The 12,472-nt window shown below is 38.2% G+C and overlaps 1 protein-coding gene and 1 pseudogene across 21 annotated transcripts in view; one reads left to right on the top strand and one right to left on the bottom strand.

Annotated features, from left to right (window-relative positions):
- Nucleotides 1-12,472, top strand: part of Pum1 (pumilio RNA binding family member 1) — a 112,885-nt gene that overhangs the window by 21,177 nt on the left and 79,236 nt on the right. For all 21 annotated transcript variants that reach the window (XM_074080749.1, XM_074080750.1, XM_020156600.2 and 18 more), the window contains one exon: nucleotides 12,224-12,292. In XM_074080749.1, the coding sequence (XP_073936850.1) occupies nucleotides 12,224-12,292 (69 nt within the window). The remainder of the gene's footprint in view (nucleotides 1-12,223; nucleotides 12,293-12,472) is intronic.
- On the bottom strand, nucleotides 4,988-5,335 carry LOC141424707 (mitochondrial import inner membrane translocase subunit TIM14 pseudogene; annotated as a pseudogene).

Here is a 12,472-nt window from a genome sequence, read left to right on the forward strand (position 1 = left end):
GGCTTTACACTTGCTAGGGAGGTGTTATACTACTTAGGTCACTTCATCAGCCCTTTTTTGTGTTGGGTGTTTTCGAGAAAGGGTCTCAAACTATTTGCCATGGCTGGCTTTGAACTGTGATCCTCCTGAGTAGCTAGGATTACAGGTGTGAGCTAGTTGGGCCTGACTTGGGTTTAAAGTTTTTATTTGGGAGCTAGTATAAAGTACAGATTGTGAATCTGAAATACAGAATTTTTGTTCTATGTTATGTCTATCTAAAGTAGTTTTTTTTTTGTTTTTAATTTGGTGTGATTGGGGTTTGAGCCATGCCTCGAGTCCATATTTGCTCTGGTTGTTTTGAAGGTGGGATCTTGCATAATGTTTGCCCAGACCTGCTTCAAACCTCCATTCTCCTGATGTCAGCCTCCCAAGTAGCTAGGATGACAGGTATGAGCCACAGGTGCCTGGAGTAAAGTAGAATTTTAAGACAGGTTTCTGAGATTGAACTCATATGCCATACAAGTCACTCATTTAAAGTGTACTATTGTATTCATTGAGTGGTTTTAGTATAGTACCAGAGTTTGTTCAACCAGCAGCACAGTTTTAGAACATTTTTGTCACACTAGAAAGAGCTCATTATCACTTAGCCCTAAGCTCTCATACCCCTAGCCTAGGCGACCACTATCCTACTTTCTGCTTAAAATGGAATTTTTTTTTGGATAGTGTATTATCGTTTTAAAATAATTTTAGTTATCTGTTTTTCAGAGTTAACTGCTTTTATCAGTTTGGCTCATTTCCTTCCAAATGTTTTCTGTGCTTATTTAAACACATATTCATGAATGTCTGTGCAGTTTAAAATGGTGCCATTTTCTCTATATGTTTACATTACATAAGTATGTGGATACACACAATGTGTGCTTGTCTAATCTTGTTTTTCTTTTTTCTTTTCAGTACTGGTGGGATTAGGGTTTGAACTCAGGGCTTCATGCTTGCAAAGCAGGTGCTCTACCATAGGAGCTGCACCTCCAGTCCATCTTGCTCTGATTATTTTGGAGATGGGGGGGTCTCCTGAACTATTTGCACCCAGGACAAACAAACCTTTTTTGTTTGTTTTGACGGTATTGGGGTTTGAACTTAGAGCCTTACCTTTACTGTGCAGGCACACCACCACTTGAGCCCCTCTGCCAGTCCTTTTCTGTGTTGGGCCTTTTCAAGGTAGGGCCTCAAGTTATCAGTGCCTGCCTGCCTTTGTATTTTTGGTGGCACTGGGGCTTGAACTCAGGGCCTCCTTCTTGCTAGGCAGGTGCTCTACCACTTGAGCCATTCTGCTAGCCCTTTTTTGTGTTGGGTTTTTTCGAGCTAGATCTCAGGAACTATTTGTCTGGGCTGGCTTCAAACCTCAGTCCTCCTGATCTCTGCCCCCTGAGTAGCTAGGATTACAGGTGTGAGCCACTGGCACCCTGTTTGTAGCTTTCTTGTTATTTAGGTGGCTGTGATTTATGTGGATAGATTTACTAGTTGAGAGTTTCTTCTTTTCTTAAATATTGCAAATAATAGAATGTTGAAATAAAAGAAAGTGAGTGCAAGATTTTTTTTAGGCCTCCCGCTAAAAGATGTGTAAGATAAGGAAGCTCCTATTTCCTGTGTTAACTGTATCCTAGCAGTCCTTATGGATGGCTGAACTTGAGAAATTTTCTCTAAGAAATGTTAGGTTATTAATGTAGATTCCCCTTGTTACTGCACTGCATTTATTCATTTACATCTAAAAATTTATTGGCCAGTTTTACACATAGGCTAAACAAGGGTAATTTTTACTGGTGCTTACAATAGTTTTTTGTTTTTCAATATTGTCAATGAACTAAGGACTCCTTTTATGCATAATTCCATTCTGTGAACCCTCATGAAGCATGTTTTAAAGTCACAGGGCTGGCATGTACCTCGATCAAGCACTTGCCTAGTATGTATGAGGCTTTGAGTTTAATCCCCAAGTACAAAAAAGAAGAAAAAAGATTAAAAAACATAAGTAAAATTAAAGGTGCTTCCATCATCCCATTAAAAATAATGGCTTACAGGTTTTTTTTAAATTCTATGTGGCGCATGCCTATAATTTTAGCTACTTCAGAGTCAGATGCAGGAGGATTGTGAGTTCCAGGCCAGCATAGGCAAAGGTAAGGAGACCCTGTCTCAAAAACAAAAATAAAGACAGAAGTGCTGAGAAAATAGCTGAAGAGGTAGACTGTTTGCCTAGTATGCTTCTCGCATGCCCTGGGTTTGATCCCCTGTGCTGTAGAAGATAAATGAATGAATAAGTAAATAGTAAATGCTCATTGTAAATATTGGAAAGAATAGAAAATTACTAATAAAAGCACCTTAAGAAACCAGCTAATCATCACTTGTAGTTTAACCTTCTACGGGCATGTACTTTTGTTTTTCTTTCTATTTTTCTTTTGTTGTGGTGCTAAGGATTGAACCCAGGGTACCTCATGATAGCATTCTACCACTGAGCTATATCCTAAGCCTCCTTGGAATCTACAGTTTATTTACATTTTGTAGTATATCTAATTGTTTGAAACTTGAAGGAAATAAATGATTATACTATGTTTTTAGTCAAGAAAATCTTCTCTTTGGTCCTGATACTAAAATAACAGGGATAATTGCTTCTCAAGCTTTGCTTTTTAAAAAATCTGATGGGGGCTGGTAGAGTGGCTCAAGTGGTGGAGCGCCTGCCTAGGAAGTGGAGGCCCTGAGTTCAAACCCCAGTACCACCCTGTGCTCCCCGCCCCCCCCCCCCCAAATTGCTTTCCTACTTTGATTGATTCCCTGATTCTTTCCTTACTTTGATTCATCCTTGGAGAGGTTAGAGCTAGGCTTATGGCTCATTTATAGAAAGTGGGACTTAATTACCTTCATTTTGTAGATGAAGCTCTCATTTCCCTTTGCCTTAATTTTCTTGTTGAAGTTACTTGATTTTGTAAGTCACTCTTAATCCTTTGGGAAACAAGTTGAGATACAGTAAAAATGTTTCTGTGATTATAGTATTCTTTGGTCTGTTATTATTTTTGTTATTTACTATTATTCTTTATCATGGGGGAGAGCATGGGAGCCTATCCCATGCCAGGTAAGCACTCTGTCACTGAGCTACTCCCTCCAGTCCTGATCTAATACTGTATCAAAATATTATGACAATTTCCTCAGATAATTTTAAGGTTATATAATACTCCAGTCTGTTAGTGGTCTTATTCTTTTGTTTCCTAGTATTTATCATTTAGGTTTCTAAATACTGCTATTTTAAGTGGTGGTGTTGCAATGAATCCCTCCTCCCCTCCTCCCGTTCTTCTCTTTCCCCCTCCCCTCTCTGTTTCCTGAGTAGGTAGGATTATAGGCATGAGCCACAGGTGCCCGGCGAGTTGTACATTTTTTTTTCTTTTTTTCATACTTCTGGTTGATGCAGCATTGACTTCATTACTGCAGCATTTCTCTGACTAGCAATGTGGAGATGCAACAAATGAGACACTGTCGTTTATTGGCATTGCTTAGGAATTTAACTCAGGTCCTTGCATGGTTTGCAAAGCCTCTTTCCCAAAATTTTCCCAAAATGTCTTCTTAAGAAGGAAGGCAGCCTACACTGTTTTTCTCATAGTCTGTCTTTTCATGTGGTGAAATCTTCAAGTCTGCTATGTGTGCCTTCCACCTGACCCCCAGAAACAAAAACAAAAGCAAAAAGGAAAATGTAGCCTCTTGGCTAAAATTGGAGCAAGGTGCACTAAAACATTAATTTCCTGAACTCAACTGTTATACTAGTCACCTTTTAAAAGTTAAATTTGCGTTACTGGGGATTAAATCCAATGCCTTGCACTTGCTAGGCAAGCTGGCTACACTTGGGAGCTACACCCCTATCTTTTGATTTTCATTTTTGTTTTTGAGGTAAGTTTTGCCTGCTTTGCCCATGCTGGTCTTGAACTCTAGGTCTTCCTGCTTATGCCTTCTGAGTAGCTGGGTTACACATGCACTCTGCCACACCCATTCATAAATTGCCCTTTAGCTATTTGTAGTGCAGTAAATGTTATAGAAGATAGTTGCCACGCTTCCAGATTTTAAGAGGTGATTTTCAAGAACTTTTCTTTGAGTATGTTGTCAGATCAGGATTTTCAGAGTTGATGGAAGAGTTTTGTAGAAAAATTTATTTATTTTTGGCTGTACTGGGGTTTGAACTTAGGACCTCACACTTGCTAGACAGGTGGTCTACCACTTGAGCCACAGGGGATGTGTAGTGTGTCTGTGTAGCACTCATGAGGCACTGGATTGGACAAAACAAGATGTTGGGCAAGCCACTTCTGCATTTTTGGTGGGCAAGTATTTGTAACTTACATGGATTCTTACGTTCTTCCTATAAGATTGTTCCTGGTCCTGATGATAAATACATCAAATTTAATTAATTATTTTTTGTCTTAGGACATTTTTGTGGGTGTGAGGGGTTGGACAAGGGGATTGAGTGCAGAGTCTTGAGTATGTTAAGGCAAGCACTATAGCATTCAGCTACATCCCCAGCTAATTTAGTGTTTTGTAAAGACTATGGTATATACAGATTCATCACAATCCAATTTTAAGAATTTTTGGGTGAAGTTTTTTTTCTTTATTCAAATTGAAATTTCAGAATGAAAGTTTTTACTGCTAATGAAGGTCCTTTGATGTGTTCTCTATTTGCAAATAACCATTTTTTGATGTAAGTATGGTCTTGTATATAATTGTATAGAAGAGTCAATAACCTCCTCCTTTTTCTTCTGTTAAAATGGCCTTGCTTCCATTATTAATTTCAACTTGACCATGTTTGGTGAAATTAAGAAGAAAAAAGCTACAAAACCAATAGTGGTGAGGTCTTTGTATTTAAAAGTTGTTATCATAGGCTACATTAACTAATTTTGAAAGTAGTTTTTTGTAGGTCTGAGGCATTTTATTATAAGTTTACTCATATTCATAAACTAATAAGAACTTTAAAGTCATCACACATTTACTTCAGTTTTTTAATTTGACCTTCTAGTGAATCTTTTCCTTCATCGAGTTTTGGCTGCCGTATAAAAGAGATTCTTCGTCTGGGTGATTTAAGAGCATAATTCAAGGATGAGCACCTCTTTTTTTTCCCTTTATTGGCAGTAGGACTTATACTTACTGTTAGTGCTGCTTCCCATTTGGTCATTTTGGGTTCAAACCCACCTCTGTAGTAGCTACCACAAAAGGCAGACTTTTGAAAAATTTGTTTTACTTGAGGCTCTAGATACTTCCTGGCTAGTAAAACGCAAGTACCTGCGAATCCTGCTGCATCAGTGGTCAGTCTGACTGCTATCCCTGGATTGGCCATGGATCTGGCTCGGCTCCCCTGTCTCTACCCATCCAGGCCAGAGGCCATAGCCACCAACTGAATATATACCTTTTCCGGAAACCTTTTAGTTTGTGATTTTTTTTTCTCATGTCTAGGAGGTACAGACATTTACATATGTGTCTGGTAGCACAAATAATTAAAATAACTGAATTACGGTTTATTAGTTGGATCTGTTAACTCCCTCTGCAGAATGCCATTAAAGCATTAGAAAATCTGCAACTTTGATAGTACATTTATTTGCTTTAATTGCTAGGGGCACTAGCAGTATTATTATTTTTAATAATACTAAAAAAATGTAAGGTTAACCTAATTCTGGCTTTAGTTTTCCCTCCTGTGTGTCGTGGAAGGGAGGAAAAATATGTCACAAGCATCTGCTGAAACAGCAGCTGTTTAAGCCCAGCTTTTGGGTGGCCTTTGAGAGTAGACAGCAGTAGTAAAAGACAGACCTGAGTCCGAAGACCATTTCTTTTTTTTTTTAACATTTCTGATCTTTTCTCATCTGCTGACTTTGGCAAGTTACTTCTCTGAACTTCGGTTTCCACGTATATGAAATGAAATAATGCCTACTTTGCAGCACAGTAACTGTTGTTATTATTATTAACAGTAAGTAAATGAAACACTCATGAATAGGATTATGTAATAGGGTTTGCAGACAAGCCAAGAGAGTAGTTTTTTTAGGATTGTGTGTGTGTGTGTGTGTGTGTGTGTGTGCGCGCGCGCGCACGTGTGTGTATTAAGCTTGGGCTGTTAGCATGCTAAGCTCTACCAGTTAGTGATATTCCCAGCCCTAGTTATTTTTATTTTTGTTTCTTCCAGTAATTAGGAAAGATTATTGATTTATCTATATTTTATTTAAGGACTGCAATAACTTCTTGCTTTTCTTACAGAAATGAGGATAATAGTACTGTGGTTGCAACTATTAAAAGATCATAAAGTATAGAAAGTATTTACAAGACAGGTCTTGGCACAAGTATGTCTCAGCAATATTGTTAATAAAACATGCAGTAGAGCAGAAGATAGTATAGAACAGACAATAGTTTTTTTTAACTGTAATGATTAAATTCAAATTACTTTAAATCTTAGTCCCTCATATTCTCTCTCTCTGGTGCTGGGGATTGAACCCAATGCCTTGAATGTGTTAGGCAAGTACTCTTACCAATAAGCTACATCCCAGCCCTAGGTTAAATTTCATATTCTATTTCCTTTTCTCATTGTTCAGATTTCTCCTGTTTTTGCCTGGCTTTTTCTCACTGGTATCTCCTTCCTATAATGGTTCTTGGCACCAACTATTCTGATTATTATTGTTCTGGGTCCCTATTAGTGAAATGGAGCCATCACAATGTAGGCTTGCATGCTGGAAAAATCCTTCATGGGAACAAAAGTAGGTTTGGAGATTTAAAGCCCTCCTTTATGAGGAAATCTAGCAAAAGCAGTTTTAGTCTTAAGGTATAGAAGTCTACTCCCGTTAGCAAAAATTCAGAGCATTTAATGAAAAATGAAAATGAGAAAAATTAGGTTTTTCTAAACCTCAAAGCAAGAAATATATTTGGGGAACTCGAGTATGGGAGTCTCTTTCTCAGGGGCATCTAAGACTCTTGTTTCCTTTGCTTTCAGTGTAGATGCCGCTCTGTTTACTCATGGCCACCACATCTTTGGAAAATTGGAAGTTGTCATAGCTTTTTGGCCCAATCTGATAAGGCCAGTTTATTATTTTTTACTAGGTTCTTGGAGGGCCAGCCATTTAAAAGGAATGCTGATGGTACTGTTGTATTAGTAGTGGTGGGAATCATGAAGTTGCCCTTCTTGACTGGGGTTTTGTTTGTTATAAAAGATGTTTAAAAGGATTAATTTGTTTTAATTTTCCAAGTGCAGCATATGGATCTTGAGTTCATTTTTTAAAAATATTAAAGTTAATAGAAACTCTGTGATAGAGTGAATGCTGACTCAGTATTATCTTAGTTCCTTTGTATGTGTAACAGAGAACTGGTCAAACTGGCTGGTAAAGGAACATTCATTGCAGATACCCACTGAATAGTTAAGAAATGCCAACAAATCAATGCTAAGAACCAAACCAGAATGCTATTAAAACTTGTTTTCTAGTGCCTTTTTAATGTTTTTTTTTTTTAAAGGGGAGGTGAGCTCAGGGCCTCAGGCTTGTTAGGCAGGGGCTATATCACTTGAGCCTTGCCCACCCACCCGGCTCTTTTTTGCCTTAATTATTTTTCAGATAGGGTCTTAAATTTTTATCTAGGGTTGGCCTCAGACCATGACCCTCGTACCTAAGCCTCTATCCTAGAGGGGATTTCAGGGGTATCACGGTGTCCTATCCTAAAATACCCACTGATTGCTATTTTATTTAAAAAAAAAATTTTTTTTTTTAAACAATCTTGGAAATTGAACCCACAACCTTGCCTGCTAGTCAAGCGTACTGTGGTTGAGCTACATCCCAAGCTTAGTGATTTTATTCTGGGTTGCATGTTCTACTTGGTGTCTGCTTTATTTTGCCCTTTAAGGTTTAATGTTCAATAAGGGCTGCCTGAAAAACATGATAAATTGTAACTCATAAAAAGTCTACATTTCTACTGGATTATTAACTTTTTACAATTTGGAATTTTGTTTTGCCTAAGTCTCAGTTTTAGTTTCTTTCTTTTTTTTAGTTTTCTTTGGATTACACTGTAGGCTGGCAAAAAGAGAAACAAAAAACTCGAAAAAATCTAGAGAACTGGGAGGAGAATCAGACCATAGTGGAAAGGTCTAGGAGTGAAGGTATTTTAGAAGAATACCTTTACTGACTTCAAAAACAAAAACTAAAATGACAAAGGAAAAAAAAGATAGCCAAAAGATCGTGGGCTTGAAACAGTGATTTTTTTGGGGGGGGAGGGGGTGAATGAGGGAGTTTCTAAGTAGGTGAAAATGGTAGTTTAGCTCAATTGATTAGGCTCAGAATTGAGAAGTTTGAAAATAGATATACATTGAGATGCTATGTTTTAGAAGCTAAGATGTTCAAGTGCTCTAGGTACTTGTAATATATTGATTATGGGTATGAAATATTGAAGAAGTGTTTCTCCTGGTCCCTTTCTTCCCCTGTAGATAGGCTGACTAAAAAATGCCCTCTAACTGAGGGTAGAGAACGAATGACTAACTATGGAGATATTTGAATATATTTCAGAGAATAATGTGTGTTATGTACAAAGTTGAGTAAGTGTTTACTAAATACATTATTAATCATGACAAACTTGTAGAATAGTTGATATAACTCAGTTTTACAAAAACAAGGAAGTATAAGATTTTCCATTCTGATTAGTATAAGGAATATAGGTAGGGCTTGTCAAGGGGATGGTGAAAAGCACTTTAGAATATAGTGGTTTTTTTTTTTTTTTTTGGATGGTGCTAGAGATTGAACCCAAGGCCTTGTGCGTGCTAGGCAACAGCTCTACCTCTGAGCTACATTCTCTGCCCTGGAATTTGATTTTTAAAGATTTATAGATTGGGTATAGTGGCTCAAACTGTAATTCCAGCTGTTTGGGAGGTAGCTATCTGGAGGATTGTGGTTTGAGGCCAGACTGGACACAAAGTTAGCAAGACCCAATAAACTAGATACGGTGGTATGCTTCTGTGGCCTGTGGTACCATCTATAAGGGGGATACAGGTTGGAGGTTTTCAGTCCATGACCAAGAAACCCTATCTGAAAAATAAAGTAAAAATGGGCTGGAATATGGCTCAAGTGGTAGACTGCCTGCTCATCAAGCATGAGGTCCTAAGTTCAAACCACAGTATTGCCAAAATTTTTTTTTAAATACTCTTTTTTTTTCCCCCAGAGTATGTATATTTGTGTTTTAATTTTGCAATATCTTATGTGGCAAAACACTATCTTGATGTGCTAAATCATGGTTCCAGTTAGAACAGAACCTGTTCTTCCCTGTTAGAAGAAAAAGGTAGGCATTGGAAGCTCAAAAGCAAGTTTTGGACTCTGGAAATGAATAAAAGAAACTCAGAAGCACATGCTATGTGTATGGATAATGTCCTTAGGTAGGGTAAAAATAGGAATGTAGGGTTCGGTCTGAAACAGCAGTCTCTTTGGTAAAGGAATGAGAAGGTGCCTATATAGGAAGGTTAGCATTAGAGAAAGTCCTTGATGGGGATAAGAAAATTATGCATTATTGGCAAGTGGTCCAAAGAGAAAAATAGGAAATACTTTTGTGAAAATAGAGGTGATGAAGGGACTGTTAGAGACATTTAGGAAATGCTAAAAAGGAGGTAGTTGTGGTAAAAATTAACAACCTGCCATTCATAGATTTCTGAAGAAAGGGGAGGCGTAGGTTACAAGAATTTGAAAGGATTGTTCTGTCTTGATGGGAGCATTTACTCAATATAAGTGACAGCCAGCTTTTCTTCTCTGTGGCAGAAAAGGCTTTATTATCTAGCTACAGCAGTTGTCTCTATCTTTTTCCTTTTTACTTCTCTTGATTTCTGAGCATCTTTTTCTCCTCATTATTTTTGTTTCCTAGGAAGGATTTTGAGTTGGCCTGGTGTCAGACCCATCAGGTATAGGCATCATTATGAACAAGTAACTTCCTGAAAGTTGAAAACACTCTTCTGAGAATGACTTGATTTATCTGATTAAGTCCACCAGGAGTGAAAATTTCAGAGAGTGAGGCTTTTTTCTCAATAGTTCACTATAGGACGCAGAAAGTGGTGAGGCAAAGGGACATCTAGAAGGACCGGGAGGGCAGGAGAGAGTGAAGAGTGAAATTGAGAGCAAATAAGTAGGAGAGAAAGGATGATGATGGCAAAAGTAGCATAGAAAGGGATAGAAAATGGCTAAGGGGGGCAAAAAGGGCACATTTGGAGTAAAAGAGGAGATAGCGGAAAAGAAAGACAAGCGGAGAGCACTTAAGTCTTATCTGATCCTAGGAGAATGCTGGTGGTAGCAACTTCCTGTGGCAACCGTGGAGGCAGCTTATTGATAGAGGAAGGGCATTGGATTTAAATTGGAAGACGTGAATTAAGATCTTGGTAATAGCATTTAGGTTTTCTGAGCCTTGGTTTCCTTTGGTGCTCTTCTCTACTAATAATTTCTCTGAGACTGAATCTCCTAAATGGGAATAATCATGGTGAAATTGTTGTGATTTTGTAAATATGCATAATGCATGGTTGTTGCCTTCCCATAGTCCTACTTAATTTTCTTGGGAAGAAATATGGATTGAACATTTTATTTCTCATTAAAACTGTATTTAGCTGTGTGCTGGTGTCTCGTGCCTATAATCCCAGCTACTTGGGAGCTTGATACCAGGAAGATTGATGTTCAAGGAGCCTGGGCAAATAGTTCTTGAGACCTTCTCTCAAAAAGACCAAACATAAAAAAGGGCTGGTGTGATGGCTCAAGTGGTAGTGTCTGCTTTGCATGCTAAAGCCCTGAGTTCAAACACAAGTCCCACAAAACAAAACAACCTGTATTCAAAAGTGTTTTTGTGTTTCTAACAAATGTCTAGGTTTGTTAAGTGTATGATTAGATTAAATTCTACAGGAGATAGGTAATGACCTTTGTACTCTTTATTTGCAAGCTTTGCAAATGTTAACACTGGCCTGAAGGCTTTTAGAGTTTTTAGCTGATGCACTGTCCTCATCCTCCCTTCTCTCTCTCTTTCTCTCTCTCTCTCTCTCTCTCTCTCTCTCTCTCCCTCTCCCCCTCTCCCCCTCCCACTCTCCCTCATTGGCAGAAATTGCACTCAGGGCCTATACCTTGAGCCACTCCACCAGCCTTTTTTTGTAAATGGATTTTTTTCAAGATAGGGTCTTGGCTGGCCATGAACCTTGATCCATCGATTTTTTTCAAGATAGGGTCTTGGCTGGCTATGAACCTTGATCCATCCTTCTTATCTTTGCCTCCTGAGAAGCTAGAGCCACCGGTACTTGGCTCTTCTCTATTTTTATTTGTCTACACTTTAGGACCTAGTCAGTGTGTTTGCCTAAGTAATGTAAACACCTTGTAGACTGATTTCAAGGCCTTTTGAAACTGTGTCTGTCTCTTTTTATGCATATAACTGAGTTTTAGCTTCATTTCAATTTTTTTTGAAATGGGTTGTGTTATATGGCCTTGAACTTGCAATCCTTCTACCTCAGACTCCTGAGTGTTGGGCATATACCACCATGCCTGGTTTGAATTATAGTTATTTTGAATAATCTATTTCACACTTTATCCTTGATGTTAGTGTTATCTTGTAGTAATGTCTTTGGAGATGAGTAAATCAAAGCTTAAAGATGTTGTTTAATGCTATGGATAGGCATATACTTAATGATTGGTTAGGATTGGAAGGGTGTATTGTGGTATGTGTTATTTCTTTACCCTGTGACTTGAGGTTCTGGAAGCCCCCAGGGATTTTCCCCTATGGAAAAATGTTGGGATACTCTGTTAGAGTTTACAGCATGTTCCAGTGAAATTTACCAAATAGATAACAGGTCAGATCAGATGTGTTCCCTGGTTTGACTTAACTGTTCACAATTGGGATGGAATACTGTTATGTTTTGACTCATTAGCCAGGTTTAGGTCACATAATCATCTCCAAGTGCCGTTGCTTTTCAGCCTATTGGTCTTTACTAATTAAATTGTGTGAAAAATAGCATAATTCTCGTGTGATTGTGTTTTTATGTTTGAAACTTAAAGGGAATTGGGAGGGGGAAAGCAGGGATCATTGCTGAACCCTGATGGTTAAAGGTAAGTGAATGCTTAATTTTAGCCACTCGATTTTTGTGACTTCCTTCATCAATATCTGAAAGTAAATATAGAGAAGCTTTTCAGTTGTGTGTAACATGTATGTGAAATTCAAGATGCTGACTTGAAGCTTTCCCTTCTATTCTGAATACTAGGTACGTTCTATGGATGAACTAAATCATGATTTTCAAGCACTTGCTCTGGAGGGAAGGGCGATGGGAGAGGTAAGTGAACTGGTGTCTCAGAAAAGTGGGTCTGTTTTTAAGGGCAAGTTGGAGTTGTCTTTTATCAGATGTGTCTGAATCTAGTCTCCAGAAGTATGTGCTTGCTTTTCCTTGTTGGCTATCCTATGATAGGAATGGGATGCTGGAGAATTTTGCCAAAACTAATATAGGAAGAATGTT

This window comes from Castor canadensis, chromosome 7 (assembly GCF_047511655.1).
Source record: "Castor canadensis chromosome 7, mCasCan1.hap1v2, whole genome shotgun sequence".
NCBI classification, from domain to species: domain Eukaryota; kingdom Metazoa; phylum Chordata; class Mammalia; order Rodentia; family Castoridae; genus Castor; species Castor canadensis.